Source organism: Dermacentor andersoni, chromosome 11 (genome assembly GCF_023375885.2).
Source record: "Dermacentor andersoni chromosome 11, qqDerAnde1_hic_scaffold, whole genome shotgun sequence".
Classification (NCBI taxonomy): domain Eukaryota; kingdom Metazoa; phylum Arthropoda; class Arachnida; order Ixodida; family Ixodidae; genus Dermacentor; species Dermacentor andersoni.
This window is the reverse complement of record NC_092824.1, coordinates 100505123-100524299: the sequence shown is the minus strand read 5'-3', so window position 1 is coordinate 100524299 and position 19177 is coordinate 100505123. Positions and strand designations below refer to the sequence as shown.

At 49.7% G+C, this 19177-nt stretch overlaps 1 protein-coding gene across 1 annotated transcript; it reads right to left on the bottom strand.

Moving 5' to 3' along the window:
* Window positions 1-410: 410 nt before the first annotated feature.
* On the bottom strand, window positions 411-18587 carry LOC126539167 (A disintegrin and metalloproteinase with thrombospondin motifs adt-2-like). The gene is made up of 9 exons (XM_050185917.2): window positions 18217-18587; window positions 15132-15541; window positions 14603-14735; window positions 11128-11208; window positions 10325-10471; window positions 8189-8448; window positions 5101-5260; window positions 4599-4688; window positions 411-4117 (listed from the first exon to the last, which is right to left on the bottom strand). The coding sequence occupies exons 1-9, from the start codon at window positions 18349-18351 to the stop codon at window positions 3905-3907; spliced, it is 1629 nt and encodes a 542-aa protein (XP_050041874.1). The 5' UTR covers window positions 18352-18587; the 3' UTR covers window positions 411-3904.
* Window positions 18588-19177: the final 590 nt, after the last annotated feature.

The window sequence follows — 19177 nt, the reverse complement described above, 5'->3', positions numbered from 1 at the left end:
GCCTCACATTTCAGTACTTTTACAGCAGGATCGCACAGAATTTCGTTCCGGAATGAAACGGAAACTATGTCATGGTCTGACTTTAAAAAATAATGACTTTAAAATAAAAATGTCACTTTACTTTTGAGTAGATTTTAGCCGATTTCAGCAGCATAATCTTTTTTTTTTTTTTCGTTCTTGTGTGTAATAAATTTCAGCTTAAAGCAAGTGCTCGTTCTTTCTTTACCTCGCTTCGCGCCTTCGTTGTCTTTCCCTTTTCTTTCCGCGCTGTGCAGCAACCATGCAGTCTTACGAACTCGCTCAAGTTTCCGAGTTCCCATGTACGAAGTATTTTGACGCGGAAAAGCGTTACTCTTTCTCGATAAGAGCTCAAATAACAAACGCTCATGAAAAGCACGCAGAGAGCAAACTGGAAACATTTTACATCTTTATTACTTCGGTAAACAAACAAAAACTTCGCGGTAACGTGCGAAATTCCGCGTCGCTCAGTATAACAACTCCATTATAATCCGTTCCTTACATAGCAGTCAACGCTGTGGAAGCTACGCAAGAAGTTCGGTCAAGAAAAGTTATCAGCTATCAGTATGGGCGTTCCGTCTATATTTCGCTGCGCGCCAATGACGTTCGCTCGCGCTAGCATGCACGTGAGGCTCCTCGCGAGGGTTACAAAAATCCGAAAAGAACCACAAAAATAAAAACCATATAGAACAACGCATTAGCAGCCGTATACCACAGTGTGCTTCTTTCTAAGGAATAAAACTTGTTTCATTCAATACCGAGCCCATATAAACAACAGTTGCGCCTAACTGCGGTCAAAAAGCATCGAAATACATCCAAGGGCGAACGAAGCCACTGCAAGAAGTATCTCTAGCCTCCACTGCGTTGACTGCTATGTATGGAACGGCGCATAGCTCCCAGCGACAGCAACGTACAAGTACAGGACATCGTAGGACTAAACCACATCTATACGAGCAACAGCTCCGCTGTTCTTAAGATCGTGCAAACACTCGTACATCAATGGACACCAGCTGCCGTGTGTGTACAGTCGCAACAACAGATGAGTGGGTCCGCGAAGCAGGAAATATGTGAACACGAGCGAGAAGCTATAATCCCGGACGCGTAGGGGTAACGTCGCCCACTACAGAATGCTGGGAGCCAAACTTCGGCGCCTGTATAAGGCGTGGCACCCGGCGGTACAATGAGCATCGGCCTGTTGCAACAAAACCCCGGCAGCCGCGTGTTTCGCGTTAGGGGGCGTGTAAGCTTGCGTAAATATATGGCCCAATTTTCATTTAAGAAACTGCTCTGTCAAGCATCACTGCGATGTCGACACTGGCATAGAGAAACTACACGCTTTCGGCAAAGGGGGCCTGCGACACGTAATAGTATTGGCAAAATAAACGATCATACTAAGCGACAGTCCTATTCTTTTTGTTTATATTTGTTACTTAGTGCATTCACCAGAAAATTTTGTAAACTTGTCCCCAAGCCTTGCCCTTCTAAAATATATATCTCCGGTAGAATTTGTCGAAAAATGTTTGTTCTTTCTTGCAAAAAAAACAGAGGCGACTCCACCGTCTCTTCGCAGCGTCATTATCCGCAACTTGTCATTGTGTCGTCGATCAGGCGTTTCTAAGGTCATGGTCAAAATTATTACTGGAAGAATAGCTACGACAGACTTCGCACGGTCTATACAACGCCTGGGTGCTCTTTACGTCGAGGAAGTAAACATAAAGGAAGAGTGTTTTTATGTCTTTGCAATGAAAGGCATTAATTATTGCATTCAGTGTCCTTGTATGCGGGAACAACTAGATCTACACTACGGGCGTATCTTACTTCATGTCTTACTTTAACTTAATCTCTTACTCGAGCTGTAATCAGCGCTCGAATATCAGTTAGACGCTCCCTTTTGGTTTGGTCCGTTCTGTGTGTTCAGAATAGTTACTGGTGCTCATGGACAAAATTAAGCTGCTGGTCCACCTGCAAGTAATTACACAATACTCGATGGTCAGGCCACCTGATACCAGTCGCTCATGTTTCGCCACTGTTCGATCGCGCCGTTCGTTATTGGCTCCACTGCTCTCGGTCGACCAACGCGACGCCTAACTTACGTTGGTTACGTTGGCAGTGACGCGACACAGATGCGTAACGTAGGCGCACACCGGAAAGGGCAGCTCTCTCTCTCAAGTCGAAGTCGCGATCAACAGCAACGCAAAGTCTAGCCTCCTTTGCTCCTGATTACGAAATGAGCGACATATTCGCAGCAGCAGGCATAGGTTAACTGCCGCTCGCACAAATATGCCATATAATAAACAAACGTAAATAATTTTCCAAACGCACCCTACATGATTTCGCGCACTACAACTAAATCCACCTTGGCCTGCATGTGAGGCTCATGAGAGCCTCGTGATGTTGCAGAGGTCTGAAGAGTGACCTCCAGGAGCCTCACCAACTCTCTAGTATTCCTACATAGAGTAATCATACCCTCTAGGGCATAGGAAGACCTGGAAAGATACGGGGGCGCCCCCACGCGGACCCTTCGGCACGCGCGGAACGGCCTGCGTATAAGAGTACTTTTCACATCGACGTCACGTCTACCAAAAAGCTTGAGTCGGAGTTGACAGCAAGCGCCGCTTGTCAACCGAGAATTGTCCACTATGCAAAAGGGCCTGAGACAGGGCCGGGAAAGCCACGATAATTCTGTATCATTGAGGTCTGGTCTATCAAGTATGATATCGAGTACGAAAAGAGAAACTTCAGGCGTTGCGTCTGACGACTTTCTCCGGTCGGTTCCGCAGCGCGCTTTATCGGCGACTATAAGAAAATTCCACTGCATCGGCGCTGCAGTTGTGCTGTTCCTGCACTACATGTGCACGACTTAAAGCGCGAAGATCAAGTCGAATCTCAGCATGAGAAGCGCTTTTACGTTGCCTATTTTGTTTGCACTATAAGCGGCACAGATGAAACACCAACTAGGCATTTTCATCGCTTGACTCGCGGTGTAAGAAATGTTAGAAGCACCAGAGTACTTCGAACGCGAAGGCTTTGCGGCCGCTGCAAGTACCACGACGCAATTTGACCGTGTGTCGGTTTCGGCAAGAAAAGAAGCGAGGGCTTCTTTGTCACGTTTTTTTTTTTAATGTTTTCGGAGTAACTGAGCATCAACAATAAATTATTGCAGGATTTTATCTGGCATCTAACGGGCAGCTTGGCGTGGAAGATGTGGCGGCAAGCTGCTGCGCGTCACGTGATGGGACACACGTCCAAGAAACAACACTTTATGAACAGGCCTTCAGCAGGTCTTTCGCGTTCGCCGTTCGCGAGTGCTGTGATCATGCATTCAAAGCCTCGTGAAGTGGCATCGCATCATGCGTCGCAGTAGCAGCCCGCGGAACTCAATGCAGTAAAAATGTATATAGCGAACTGATTTTGTCGGTGTGTGTTCACTTAACGTGGGAACACAGCGACAGAAAAAAAAAAGGCATCGAAAGACAGGCCACACGAGCACTGAATAAGCAACCTGCACGTGGCTAGTACTTCCTATCATGTGTTTCGCGCAATTCACGAGCAACACAACTTGCTGGCACGCCTCACTGTGACCTGCAGCAAGGCCCAGTTTTACAACAAATGGCTTCTTCTGCGAAAGACGAGACGTCCCAAATAAGTGCTCTAGGTCAAGTCTGAACGAACTTGATACCCTGTTCGGCGAGCCAGGATTAGCTCCGTGCCCCTTTTTTTTTTTTTTTTTTTTTTTTTTTTTAACGTTTCGCACCGGTAAACATGCAAGGCGACACTACGGCTAATACCACGCCTTTCGGCACTGTATGCCTTGCCTTAAATTAAGCAGGAACCTTCAACACAGAACTGCTTGTACTATAGGGCTGTCGGAAACGCAACGTCCCTCTCAGAACCAACTGGGAAAGCCGCGGCGGAACCAGTTGTTCCAGATTCTCGTGATGTCGGGAAATACCACGTTGACCACGGACCGCCGCGTCGACGTCGTGGGGTTCGTCGTCGTGGTGACCACGGTGCTTCGTGGCGCCCTCTTTGTCGAGGCCGCGAGGCTGCCGCCTTGCTGGCCTGCCGGACGCACCACGCACGACCCCTCGCGGCAGTACTGCGCACGAAGAGAGGAATCGGAGGTCTCAGAGCGAGGGTGGTGTGAAGATGTCACTGAGAACTGAAGCCGAGAGACGGCAGTGCTAAGTTCGCAGTGAGCTTACTGTTTAACTTGAAACAAGATCTAATACATTGTTGTTGTCCTTTCTTTTTTTTTTTCGAAGGCGATTGCCGTGTTGAAGACTTGAGCAAAAATATACCCATCTGAGTACAATCCTTCACATATTGGCACACCTCCAACACTGATTGGCCTCTTGTGCGCATTTCTTTCTATCGTGTCCTATCTCGTTCTCGATCCTTTAATTTCTAAAGCTCATCACTAAAATCGTGGCACCGACGGCTAGCTGTGTCTGGCATCTTTTACTACGCAATCATACAATCGCGGTGACATCTAGCAATTCTAGATGGAGTTAGAATTTTGTTTTATAGTGTCTACCAGGAACGTACGCCCGTCAACTAAGGCGCGCATGTATGCGTACCTTGCCCTTTGCGCATGTGGTGCCGTCGAGAGCCGGATGAGCGGGGCTGGCCCAGGATCCTTTCAGGCACCACAGTTCACGGCATACGTTCTGTAGAGAGGTACAAACAAGAAAGCGTTACGCGTGTTTCTAGTTAACACGATCACAAATGTCAAGAACACTTCCTGTCCTTCTGTGCTAAATACTTTAAATGGCCGCAATGTTTATTCAGCGCTATCGCGAACAAACCCTTGACTGACGAAGTCCCCGTGTCAGAACGTTGGCTCCAGGCCGACGTTTCTGTCTTTCGCCCACTGCCGGTCAATTCATCTCCACCTTCCTGTTACCCACTTTGCTTTAAGCCCACACACAGCATCATCAGTTCTCGCAAAAATTCGAACGTTAACACTGCCGAACAACAGTTTGATAGCTTGAAACAGGCTTAATCGCGCTACCTGTGTGCAACGTAACATGCTGTCGCGCACTCGAAAATCGGAGTGTCAGACGATGGGCGTATACTTGCATTGAAGGGGCTCCTGGACGAAGTGTACGCACTGTAGTCCGTTCCCAGAGCCAGCTTGCACTGGGCGTCATCCGGGAAAAGCTGACCGGGCAGGGGTTCTCCGTCCAACTCGGCCACTGGCTGGCTGGTGCGAGAGGCCAGGCACGACGACGTTCGGCTTCTGCGACCGGACACGACTATTGTGCAACCTGGTCCGTTACGTCATATCGGCACTACGCAGCTGCTATAAACTGGCAAATTCAGCCCAGGGGACCCAGCAGAAGAAAAGATCGATCAATCGATTCATTCGTTCGTTCTTGTGTTCGTTCGTTCGTCAATTGACTGATTATTGTCCCAAAGCAGGTGAGAGACCATAATGGCGAGCTCCGAATTAATTTTGACCACCTGGACTTGTTTAGCGTGCACCTAAATCTAAGTACCCTAGCGATCTTGCGTTCCGCCGCCGTCGAAATGCGGCTTACGGGAATAAAAACCGCGAGGTAGTACTCAACAGCAGAAAGCCGTAGTCACCAAACCGCAACGTCGGGTTACAAAGTGTGTAATCAGCATACTTCTACAAATGGGACTTTCACAGGAACATTTTGCGAGCGCAGTGACTTCTAAATTCTTTCGCTGTACGTGCTCCGGGTTGTGCCGCTTGCATAATCTTGCCTACCATTACACGCAATTGGTCGCGCTCGGTCTGCTCGAGGAGACAGACGTCGACACTTACCGCGTGAACAACTTAAGTGTCGCGAACAACTTAAGTGAACAACTTAAGAGGACAACTTAAGTGTCGCTGCGACTCTTCGGCACGCAAAGCAGGAGTCAGCTGAAGCCTCGCCTAAACGGCGGCGTCGTCTGGGCGAGGCAGCAGTGCGCCAAATTGGGCCGGTTGGATACACACTTGGGCGAAGAAACAGCATTTTTTGAACGGGACAGAGAGAGAGAGAGAGAGAGACAACATACGCGAGCGTTGTGCATACGCCGCCTCCCCTATAGCACCGTTCAAATAGCGCTGCTTCTTCACCCAAGTCTGAGCGCGACCTCCTCACTGACGCCGTCGATCGACTGACGACGCATCATCTCTGTTGACCTAAACTTTTGGCGCACAAGACGAGTCACCCAGATATGAATAAACAAATGTATACCTTTCAGAGTGCGGTAATCATGTCCGTCGGCTGACCCGCTCTAAAGTTTGTCAGGCTCAGAGCGGCACCTGAGCCGGAGCCGCTGTCACCGTGGGCAACACTGCCCACAAACAACCTGCTTTGTTGAAGGTTCTGCCATGCATGCTGAATGATTGCATGCATGCTGACTGATGCAAGCCAGTGATAGCAGTAAACGCCTTAGCATAATGCCTACGTTACGAGAGATGACTGTAGCGGATCGCTACATGATGATTTTGGCCACCCGGGACTTTTCTTTTTCTTTTTCACGTGCGCCGAATCTAAACAGGCGGACGTTTCTGCATCCCGCCTCCGTCGCAATAAAATTGGCGCTACCGGTAATCGGACCCGGGACGACTTGTTCAGCAGCACAACGCCTAAAAGCTGTTGTGCTGCTGCACCGTTACGGGTGAAGCTCCGCAGTCAAACCGAACCAACCACCGTCGTTCGTCGCGAAAACGTGCATATTAAGTATTGCTAAATTCGTGGCGACACGAATATTCGAACGAACACTTATACAATTTCTTTTTTATGCTATCTGTTATTACTATAATGACACTTTTCCTGAGACAAGGATCTATTTCCTTTCTTTTCCTTCCACTATGCGGCTGCTGCCCTGCACGATAGGCCGGTCCCGGAAATAGTGCAAACCAAGTTAGTATATGGCCATCATACACCGGCACCAGGCATGACAGGGGCTTGGAAGAAGCGTGGAACGGAGCAAGAACATCTTCGATACGCGGCGAAGCGTTGTTCGAAACGTAAGTCCATGTTGCTGGCTCGAAGACGCCGCAAACGGAGCAGCGTCGAGCGGTGCCAATTGAGCACCGAAGATCTGTGGTCAGCATTTCACCCAGAAACGCGAAGCGGAGCGGCGTTGATATGTAGTGGATAACGGCTTGGAATATGAACGCATTCTTTTTCATCTTTTTTTTTTTTTTTTGCACGCCAACGTCAAGCCGGATTGCATCAATACGCAGTGACATATGGCGATACGCAAAGTCGGGGCCGAAAGCGAGTGGTGAGACACCAGTGGAACGGGATATAAGGGTGTCGGTGTCGTTTACGGGTGGAAACAGACTGATTTCCGTCGGACGTGTGTGCGGTGCTGGAGCACTAGAAAGTTACGTCGAAAGACGAGCCGTTTCCGGTGAAAACGCGTCCAACTACGTCGTGTGCTTCATAATTGCAAATGCTTGCTAAAGAAGAACAGCCTTCCTCACAAACACGAAAAAGGAGAAAAAACTACTCTTACGCAACGCGTGGGATACGCGTAACATTTTTAAATTCGTCTCCATTTAATAATGATACGTGCTTTCAACTTAAATTGATGTTTCTTTTTCTAATACGATATCGTAATAGCTCGAATCAGTGAATGATACAATTTCGTTCTAATCACGTCATTCTTCAGTATGGAGTAGCCATTAACAGTTCTTTGGGATCTCCAGTGCGCACTGCTCATCATAAGCCCACTTTCCTGCACAAGTGATATTTAACAACGCTGAGCGGACGAACTCGATCCCGGGTGCTGACAACGTGTTGTTTGCGAACATTGCCGGTCAACTTACTGGCCAGCCTGACTGACGGCGCATTACTGCGTTGAGGTCGTCTCCGCTCGTTTTGAGCAAACACAAGGTGTGAAATCAGGGAGGGGCGGGGGGTGTATTCTGTAAGAGTCCACCTAGTGGACTGTCCATTTCGGCCGCTGCTCTCTCGTACAGCTGCATCCAATCAGCAGCGGCCGAAATGGACAGTCCACTAGGTGAACTTTTACAGAATACCCCCTCAGGACTGAAAACAGGGCTAATCATACAGGTTGCATGCGCGACAACAACCAAAAACTCAGCGCCAAGACAAAAAAGGACGAAGAACGTCCTCCGCTTAGCGCTGAGTTTTTGTTTGCCGCCACGAAACAAGGTGCCAAAAAGAGGGCCGCTCACGAGAGGAAGTCCTCGAGGTACTGCCCCGAGCAGGCGGACCACCGGGTCTTCCCGGCGCCCGTCTTGGCCGACATGATGAAGCTGTCCGGGTCGCAGCGGTTGTCGGGCGGCCCGTCGTGGTGCATTCCCAGCGAGTGGCCCAGCTCGTGCGCCACCACCAGCGCCGCCTCGAGGCTGCGCGCCTCGCTCAGCGTGCAGCTGTAGCGGCATCGGCACATGCCGTTCACCCACGCCAGGCCCAGCACGCGGCTGTTGTTGCCCTGCGAGCGGCCCACGTGCGGCGTGAACTCGCGCTCCGCTCGCGAAAGAACTAGGGTGTCACCGTAGCGGTGTCACTTCCTGTCCCCTTCAGTCACGAATGACGTTAGACTGTCGATAAACGTGTGAAATTTACGTAACTTTATGCCGAGGGGCTGGAGACTCCATAGAAAGCAAGTCGAGGTGGGATGAGAATGACTCTGTGCATTTTATAGAGAGCCACCATAGTTACACAGTAACTAAATATTCATTTATTGTACAGTCAGTCATGCTACGCTTCTTCATTAAAAAGTATTGAATCACCCATTCGAATTACATGCAGAGGTCGATTATTGGCCACAAGCATCGCAACAAAGGAAAAACATCTTTCGAAATTACTACCGAAACGCCCCACTTCAAACGTCCGTCAGACACGGTAGTGCCTTCACCAAAGCGGTCGTCTGAAGCAAAATGGTGTATTTTAGGAAAACAGAACGTTCAATTTACTCACAGCTTAATGTTCGCTGTCTCTTCCTTGCAACCACTGCGCAGTAACGGCAAAAATAAGTCGCGTCCACAAACGTGTACGCCGTGACTGAAGGGCCTATTTTGACAGCGCGCGCCCCTTACTTTTCGTCCAGTGCCTTCGGGGTCTAGGCGTCGCCTCGCACTTTAGGACGCGGTTAGAAATGGGACGCCGCTGCTACCTGTGAGGGCCTGAACTTCAGAATCCCATTCACCTTTCAAGTTGTCTGAAAAAGACACTACGGTAGCGAAATTAAGAAAGGATTCTATGAAAGAAAAAAAAATAATGACCACGCACTCCTGTGCCAATCCTTGGCCACGTTTACAGTAATGAGACAGTAGCATATCACATTTCTTAGCGCATCACGGTAATTACTGGGATACTGCATTTTCCTCCGACACATGCCGGAATTTGTTTCCGATTAATTTGCGTTCCAACGGCGAGTGCAGGAGTGCGCACAGCGTCAGCCGTCTCACTTTTCGTGTGCCCCTCAATGCGGCACGCCAGCGCTTGCACGCACCGTGCGAGACGACACCCCCCGTCTCCTGCAAGCTACGATCTGCTCCTAGCGCATTACCGCCGTTTACATGGATGCGATGCGCCAGAACTGCGATGCGACACGTCATTAGTTGCATTCACGTAAACGCGCACGCAAAGTAAGATTCACTTAATTGTTTCGCGACCTTTCCATTTCCGTTATGGAAGCGAAATGAAAATAACGTAATGAAAAAACGTGAAAGAAATCGACTCTAGACTCAGAGTGATAACTGCAGCCCATTACGTGACGCTCATGCAACATTGAGCATTTTTATTGTAAACCTGCCATGATCATGAAGTGAGCTTGCGATGACGTTGTACTTAATTCGCTGCGTTGAACATCATGTCGTCACTGCATGTCAGCATGAGCTCATGGTGGTTTTAAAATTTTCCTAAAAAAGTTTAATTTTGGGGTTTTACGTGCCAAAACCACTTTCTGATTATGAGGCACGCCGTAGTGGAGGACTCCGGAAATTTCGACCACCTGGGGTTCTTTAACGTGCACCTAAATCTATTTTCAATCATTTAATGCTGTTGACGACCACCATAACTAGCACCAACGGCAACTACGGAAGTGTCTGCAAGAACGAAATAGCTTATAGAGCTGTAAAACGTGAATAACCAAGCAGCAGAGCTTGAAGTGGGCGAGTTGGTTTTGCATAATTGAAGAAAATAGCGCTACGAAGACGCGGACTAAAAGAGGAACATGTACGACGGACAAGCGCCTTGTCCGTCGTACATGCTCCTCTTTTAGTCCGCATCTCCGTAGCGCTCTCTTCTTCCAAGTGTGAATAACCAAGCCTTCGCTGTCGTAACATTGTTCTAGCATCGCGCACCTTGACGAGGTCGAGTCCCGAGAGCATGAGTGCGTGGTCCCAGCGTCCCAGTCCCTGCTTCGCTGCCAGCTGGTTGCGGTTGCACTGCCATACGCAGAAGTTATCCAGGTAAGTGTCGATGTCACCACCGCCAGTGCTGGGACCCCGCTGCAACAGAGACGGCCCGATCACGCCGTGGATTATACGTGTTACATCAGCTGAGCGTCGACAAGCAATACAGTTTACCTGGTAGTGAGAACGTAGTGGCACATCATAAAGACACGCAAAGTGGATAATTACGCGGCAAACATTTCTTGCTTGCGCCGTCCTGAGACTGTACCGTCATCGTTAAACCATTTATCTCCCCCCCCCCCCCCCCCGCGCGCACACACAAATTCATAAAAGCATGCTTCGAGAATGAACGGTTCTTTTCTTGCACTTTCCTGGTCATTATTTTTGTTGTGCGTTCGTCTGACGTTTTACGTCGCTACGTTTACAACGGATCAATGCCAATCAATCAAGACGCAGGATAGCTTACACTGGCACATATGCCAAACACATATTACTGTGCGAGCAAGGCATCACGGTCATTCATGTTAAGCGCACTCGGTATCGCAGAAATAAAACCACCTTCAGAAATCTGAGGCTCGGTATCTCGTTAACAAAAAGACCAAAGCGGAAGGTTTTCTACGGAGACCTGTAGACACTCTTGAAGAAATTGTATTGATTTGTGCGCCGTCTTTGCTTATTTCTTGCGCTGAGTACCGATTCCAAACTTCATTATGTGAAGCAACTACCGCTGCGTATACTCCGTGCCAGCTCACCTTGGAGTCGACGAGCTCGAGGTTGACGATCTCCAGTTTGAGCGGCTGTCCCAGAGATCGGTACTCCAGAATCAGCTGTACCTGCGGCGAAGAGAAGACAACGGCCGTATTCGCAAGACGCCTCCTCGAATGCGAAGCTCTAAATATTCACCGAAGTCCGAAATAGTTTGTAAGGCAACAGCTCTGAACGAAACGGAGTAGCTCCAGCAAAAGCCGGCATACAATAAAAAAAACTTATCCGACTACGATTCATCGTCATCGAATACAATTAATGGACGGAGAATATTATCATACGTGAGCCCTCTGAAACGAGCCCTTCGCGGTGCCTTGGCATCTATGGTGTTGCGCTGCTAAGCACTAGGTCGCGGGATCAAATCCCAGCCGCAGCGGCCGCAATTCCATCAGGGCGAAATGCAAAAACGACCGTGTCTCGTGCATTCGGGGCACGTTAAAGATCCCCTGGTGGTCAAAATTATTCCGGAGTCACCCACTACGGCGTGCCTCGAAATCAAATCGTGGTCTTAGAACGTAAAATCCCGCAATTGGTCAATTCACCCTCTGAAACGGGGAGGTACGTGGCAGGTGCCGTACGAAGCTCGTTCATAAAAACCGGCCTACTTCTCTCGGTTTCCGTTTTACACCCAAGCTGTATATGGCTAGCCGATTCGTCCATCCGTCTGTCGCTTGTACGCCAAAAAGTCCTTCCGCGCAAACCCACGCGCATGCGCGAAAGAAAGACAAAAAGAGAAAGTGAGATGCACGCGATTGGCTGCGCCAGTAGTGACGTCCTTGCTTTCCGTCGCAGCCGAGAGCGCGCGCAGCAGTATCTCTCCGGCTCAGAAGTTGGTAAGGCAAGCGTCATACATACTCCTGATGAGCAGGCAGCTTTCGATCAGCAACGCCGCGAGCAGAACCGGGTACGAGTTCGTTTACGCCATATCGATGCTGCAGCCCGGGCGCAAGGACGGGCTCGTGCAGCCGAGCGCAAGCAGCAACTGCGTAGCCATGATCCGGAAGCCTACGAAGCCGTCGTTTAATGAACCATCGGGATCAACCCAGTGATAAAGACCGGGGCCGCACGTTTCAGCTTCGCTGGTTAACCATCTGCACGTAGTGCTTGGGCGGTGATTTTCTGGGATATCGGTTCTCGGAGCACCGCGCTAGCGCTTCAGGGGGCGAGGAGTGGCAAAAGCAGCACGGAAATGGAGGCATGAGGGAGGCGGAGAGAAGTAAAAAAACAACGTCATGCCATCGTCGTCATGACATCATCCTCTAGCTCTATCGACTCTGTCGCTGAGCGCGTTAAAGAACCCCAGGTGGTTCATATTCTGAACGCAAGGGCAAGTATATAGAACCCTAAAATATAAGGCAGAGATATTGACGTATTTTGTTCTAACAAACTGGGCTCTTGAAACTTATGCAGGGTAGATGCACCAACATTATGCTCTCTCTACACAAGGCATAAATCCTGCAGGATCCTTCGTGTAAGTGTTTATGTTATTATGTGTACGGCATCGTCATTGACACGATATAGAAGCGCTCCGTAAAAACCGTAAAAGCGAGCTCGTGTCTAAGCATGCACATTATCACGGACACCTCTTCTAACAAGCGCGCCACGGCGGCTCCGTGGCTACGGCATTCGCGCGCTCAGCAAGAGGTCACAGATTCTATTACATACGACCCAGGGATACGACCCTGGGTCGAATCCTATCAGCGGACACATTTCCCTTTTTGTTGAAGAGAAGGCAAACGAGGCGAGACAGAAAAGACGTCTACCACAAAGCGCCTGTTAAGAAGCAAACAGTGATTCGCGCAAAAAAAAAATACAAGCAATACAATGGCTATTTACCGGCTATCGGCAAAAGTGCATCGACGTCAAGTGAGATAGATTTCGCGGCCCCGTCCCCTAAAAAACAATGTGCAGCGTACCTGGAATGATGGCTGCTCCGACGGTCAGAATTTGGAAATAGTTATAGACTTATTGGGCGCGGTTGCTGGTACAACTTGGCGCCTACGTCGAATCTCAAGCGTACACATCCCGCTTAACCCATCGATGCATTCGTGTGCGCGAACCCGATGCGAGCGGGTCGGACCAAAAGCCAGGCTAAGCTTGCCGGACGCGACAGCGCGTTTGCGTGAACTCGTTGCTGACGGGACGAGATGCCAGCGGCGAACGGCCTGAGAAACGAGAAAGCATCCCGCGAACGCAGCGTCTGGTTTTCAGCTCCTGACTACAAACCGTCGACCCAACTCGTCCGGGCTTACGTGTACCTTGTCAAGCATGCCAGCGCCGTCAGACTACACCACGTATAGGCGGGAAGCCCGACCGGCTATATATCGTTCACACCAGCTCGGCAAACAGAATCCATCACTTTTATCGAGTTTACGTAAACGGCACGAACGGCCGGATTCAAAGCAGCAACTGCTCAACCAATTCAACGTCCCTGCGGTCCTTGAAGTGAGCAAGCGCAAGGTCGCAGTCAAAGCACGGCTCACAAAGAACGGCCCCTACTCATGTCTCGCTGAAGGACATTAACGGATTCACTCACTGCTACAAAAGCTTCCAGAGTATTTGATTTATTGGCTGCTTGATAATATGCATAAGTGCAGTACTAAAGATGTTCCGGATTAAGTACCGGCCGGAACCGCCGACGTCCTTTGATAAATGGACATGGCCAAGGAAGGACTAAACTAAAGAGACCGTAAACCAAGAGCATGAACTATGCTTTCCCCTCTTACTCTTTCTCGGACAGGTCTCACTCACCATGGTTTTAAACAAACTCTTCCAGTCTGATCAGATGCGCTACTAATTGTAGGTCGCCCATCAAGATGAGGTATTATTGTTTGTGCCGCAGGACTGGTGAGCACGGATAGATAATGTATGTAACTTGTGGCCCGAGGCCAAACTCAAATTACCACATGAGTTCTGCGAAAATCTGCAACGTGGCGTTCACCACAGGAAATGTTGACCTGAAAACCTTATCACCTCAAGCAGGCTAGGTGATTACTTTTCCCTGCCCCGTTTTGAAGAAGATGCTATTAGGGATAATCATCATCATCATCGTTAGCGTCCATCATGAATAGTAGCGCTAAGCTACAACACATGGAAACACGCGCGGATTTACCAGGAACAAAAAGACTTCGCTGTTGAAGCTTACGGTCCCGGCGATCGAACTCGACACCATCGCCTTTCGGCGGCAGTCACTCTAGTAACTGGGCCATAACAGGTGGCTGCTAGCCGACGGTAGGGCGAAGGCCAATTAATCTAGAACTCAGAGCGCTGGTACGCTGAATAACCAAGCGAATTGCGAGGAGGGAAATTCTCAAGGCGGAAGAAGATTCATCAAATGGAAAGACAAAATAAAGAGTAAATATACTCACTGAAATGTTATAACTCCAGTATATTATGTTAACACTTTGTCCGGATCTACCCTTTCGCTGTTTCTTGTAGTGTGCGCTGTGCGCAGAAACATACCTGTTCAAGGACAGCCGTGAGCTTCCTCTGCAGTGCCCGCTCCGTGGCCATCGCGTTGCTGAGCGCGGCGTCAACGAACACTGCGAGCTCAATGGCATGCTCCCTGGACACCGCCGCCTTCGTCTTGGTGGCCCTATAGGAGGAAGGCGCGTGCGAGAACGTAATCGCATGCGGTTTTCGGATGGGCAATTTACAACACTCAGTTGAACCTTAGTAACCTTCACGCACGACGTTCAACCGGAGGACTCTTCAAACATGTAAGTGAACATAGTCCCTTTAAGAGCTAAATTTGGTATGTTGTATGCTTTCGCGGTCACTCATAAAAGTCTGCAGAGTCGTTAGTCGCTTTCCTTTCCTTTTTGGAAAAGAAGGACGCAAAGACTACCCCAATCGGTGGTTAGCGTAAGCTAGCGTTAGGGGCGGTGACCATTGACTTTTCTTGTTTTCGTCACGTGTATCAAACCGACGATGGATCGCCGTGCGACCGCTTCTAGAGGCGTCACCGAGAATGATCCGGAACGACTCGTACCTGCGTCTTCTGGTGGACAGCTTGCTCCAGAAAGCGAGGAACTTGGACTTCGGGGATTCGCGGCGCACCACGTGTCCGCCACCATCCTCGATTTCGACGCTCACGTCCCGGGATCCCTGAGACGGCGCCACAGAGATCGCTTCGCCCTGGGCCGTGATGACGAGGGCGTGGACTAGTTTCTCACCGGGACACGCGATCACTACGGCTCGGCCCGCGGTGCCGACACCCTGCTCGTAAACCGGGCCTCTGTAGGCACAGTTCTTCAATGACGCCGCACCGCCCGGGAAGGACTCAACTGCCGCGCGCTTGCTGCGAAGGGGCACGTACAGCCGGCGCTCTCCAATGTGAACCGACAGCAAGTCTGGCTCGAAGAACACCTGGACTGGCTCTTCGCTCGCCGCATCGCCGACCTGGAGAAACGTGGAACAGAAACAGATTGAACTGCGAACTCTAAAGTGCGACGAGCACATCCTCATTAACAGCATCATCATCACCACTTATTCTATGCTCACTGCAGGATAACGATATCCCTCATCGATCTACAATTGCCATTGTGTAGTGCCAGCTGACACCACCTGAAAATGCCCCAATTACATCACACCACCTGCCACCCCTCGATTGAGCTTAACTTCCACTGGCCCTCATTCGGTAACTGCAGTATACTATCGGTTACCTGCCCTAAGTCTGCCTAATCCCTGCCCTTCTTCTTAATTTCAACTAGCATATGGGCTACTCCCGTTTGCTTTTTAATACACGCAGCTGTTCTTCGCGTATCTTAACGTTACGCCAATCACCATTCGTTCCATCGCTCTTTGCGCGGTCCTAGCTTCTTCTCAAGCTTCTTCATCGTCATGACTACTAGTCTAATAAATAGAAAGCCTAACGAGAGGCTTCTTTTAGAGATACCCAATTATTTCCTGTTCGGCGTGAGCCGAACCAAAACAATGCATGCTAATTTCGTAATCTCAACGCTCCATCAAATTCAGTGCACCCCCCCCCCCCCCCCCCTCGACCGCACTCCCATTCTTTCGGAACCAACTTTGTTGCATTAAGACACCGCAGGCCATCTTCATGTTTTACGCATTACATGACCTGCCCAACTAGAACGGCAACAATAGTTGGTGAAGTTGTGTTACACATACGTGTATGCTCCATGCGACAAAACATTTCGTATCCCGTGAACCGAAGAAAAAAGAAAACGAAATTTCGTCACAGCCAATGCATCCAGGCTCGGTTGAAGGGTGCTTCACTTGCCTACGTTCCTGTTTACTGTGAAGTGGCGAGAAAATTTTCCTTTTTTCACGAGAAACTTGGCATTCACCTGTGATTCAACTCGACAGCTCAGAATTTTCACAAAACATTTAATTTCCCTTTGCTTTGCTTCGTTGTCTGTATAGTCCTCATATGGTTGTTAGTTAAACGATGAGTTCGCCGTGAACCGTAGAGAAACCGTAGAGGAACCATAGAAGAACATGATAAAAGCAAATTTGAGGAACACTCGTGGAGCCAGATTCATATTCAAACAAATTCAGTCGGCACTGCCATCACAAGATGACACTTGCGAGCGACGTTGCCGCAAAGCGCCGTCTTTTTCTCAAGTGGCATGAGTACGTCAGCCGTGATTCGACTCACTTATCCGTGGCTGTCCGGAAACTTCTACGTAAGTTGTTCGTTAAGCTCGGCATCCAGATTAACGACCATCAGAGCTAAACTAATAATGTCGTGTGCATCGAGGGCAGAATACATGTGAACTTAATATGGTCGCTGAATTCGGGGGGCAGTTCCGCTCAAGGCTCCGGGATCGTTCGAGGTCACCACAGCCAAATAAGACGGGCAAGCTTCGGTGTTCAAAAATGCAAACTGCCCATCTAGACAAAAAAAAAAGAAAGAAGGGGAAGAAGTTAATTAATTCACTCAAGTCCTTTACGGGCATGCCCGCGCTTATATCGAACAATGACTGCTTCATCAACAGCTTGAGCGTTAGGACACACCGCTTATTCAGGTAGTCCGTTTCGGGTTATCAACAGCCCTCAAAGTCGTCTGAGGCGAACAGGGACAATCTTTTAAGGGCGCTCAGGTTATCCGCCTCCCAAGCTTGCGCAATACGACAGCCGCGAACTGAACTATATACTCGACTACCAAAGTCCTATAGCTTCAAAACGTACGCATCGTTCCAGCAATTTCCCGCAGTAGCACTTGAATCGCATTCGATGATTATAAGTAAGTTAAAATTTTTGTTTCATAAGCGCACACCGAACAGCCGCGCCTAATATGTTTCAAGAGGTCGAAATACATCTAAACTGAGACGTCCCGTATGCATTAACTAATAACTCCACATATTTTCCACATCATCCCCACGGAGATGCGAAACTGACGGTCAATAGCTGTCAGTCAGATGCCGAAAATGGGATGGAAAACATTTGAAGTTCATGGAAGGCGTACCAAAACGGTTTCGGTAGGTATAAATGCGACAAAATGTGCTGAATTCATTATGAACTCTATACTGTGTACTAAATTTTTATGAATATACTGTCCGAGAGTCAAACAAAAAGCTCTGTTTGTTTCAACTACCTTGTCGAAGACTTGAAATGGTGGCAAGGGCCAACGAAAGAAGAAAGTTGTGCTTCGAGTGGACGCGCAGAATAACTTGTCGAGGTTCCGAAGAGACCTCGGCTAACCTAAAACTGCACGCACGTCACACGATGAAAAAAGTTGAAACTGAAGGGTTAGCCGCGTCTTATAGCAGTTCTGAGGAATGAGGTATACCTATAGAAGGCTTCTAGTCGTACCGAAACTCCCTGCCCGGCAAAGCCTAAAAGGTACAAGGTCGCCGACTATAATCAGCACAGCTGATAAGGCGACACAGCAGGCCTGAAGCTCCTCAGTAAATGCAGTTCCAGATTTACGCGTGCGATTCGTTCCATCAATCAGAAGCCAGGACTTGAACAGTTTCAATAGTGCAACGAGAAAGAAAGGCCGAGTTCAGCCTTGAAATTTCCCACATTACATTAGCTGGACATGTGTCCCCAAGCGGAGGCCTTCATTCATTTCCAGCTTGAATAACACGCGTAAAATGTGGGCTTACCTGGGCACGGCACGAGCCAACCAGAAGCAGCACCTGAAGCGTCACGCCGACGGCTAGCGACGTTAGCATTACAGCACTGCGCGGCAAACGAGCGACGACGGGCCGTAGCGCGCGGCGCACATCGCCGGCGGCCATCCTTTTTTCGAATGGCGCTCGCGGCCCTCGGGTCCTTGGGTTCACAAACGGCTGCCTGCTCGGGCGTGACGGTCTCTTCCGGAGACCATCCACCTCGCGTTCGCCGCTTCGCTGTCGGAACCACCGAGCGCGCGCTCCCCAAACCCGGCGAGCAGCGGCACGTCGCACGGCTGGTCTCGCCGACAAAGACAACGAGACCTGCGTCCCGTCACTGACGCTGGCGGCGCTGATGTAGCCTTGGCCCTGAATCCCGACGGGAGCTCGCTACACGCCGCCATATAAACACATACGCGCTCCTGACTCACGGGAACACGCACGTGGGAGGTGCATGGCGCGAACGCAGCGTGACTCTGCAGTATGCAGCATGCGGCCAGGTATGCCGCCTGTCACCGCCGGAAGGCGTTGGCAAACACAGAAGTGCATACCGTGCGTGCCTAGTAACCCGCTGTCAAGACCCCCGTTCGTCGTAACACGCCTTGCGGACCAACCCTGACGACTTGCTGACATTTTTTTTTCCACGCGAGTTGTACGCTGAACACTGTGCCCTCCGATAGACACCGACACAGATGTGGACGCGGGTTCCAAGATCACGGCGAAACTTGGCGTGCGTCAAAGAGGTTCATCGAAAAGCGGCACTTGAACCCGGTGGCCAATACCTACTGACCAAAATTGGCGTCAAAGATGTTCATTAAAGAGCAGCACATACCCATTGGCACATATCCAGTGATCTATAGTAAGGTTCATTACAGCGCAACACAAGACACGGATAGAAGGCATAAATCGACGAAACGGCTAAACGACGACACAGTGATCTACGCCGGCGTCA

Coding starts and splice junctions, on each gene's coding strand:
- LOC126539167 (XM_050185917.2), bottom strand. CDS start 18,351: ATGGCCGCCGGCGATGTGCGCCGCGCGCTACGGCCCGTCGTCGCTCGT. Junction 11,209..14,602: donor TCACGGCTGTCCTTGAACAG/GTATGTTTCTGC, acceptor TCTTCGCCGCAG/GTACAGCTGATTCTGGAGTA. Junction 4,118..4,598: donor CCACATGCGCAAAGGGCAAG/GTACGCATACAT, acceptor CTTCGTGCGCAG/TACTGCCGCGAGGGGTCGTG.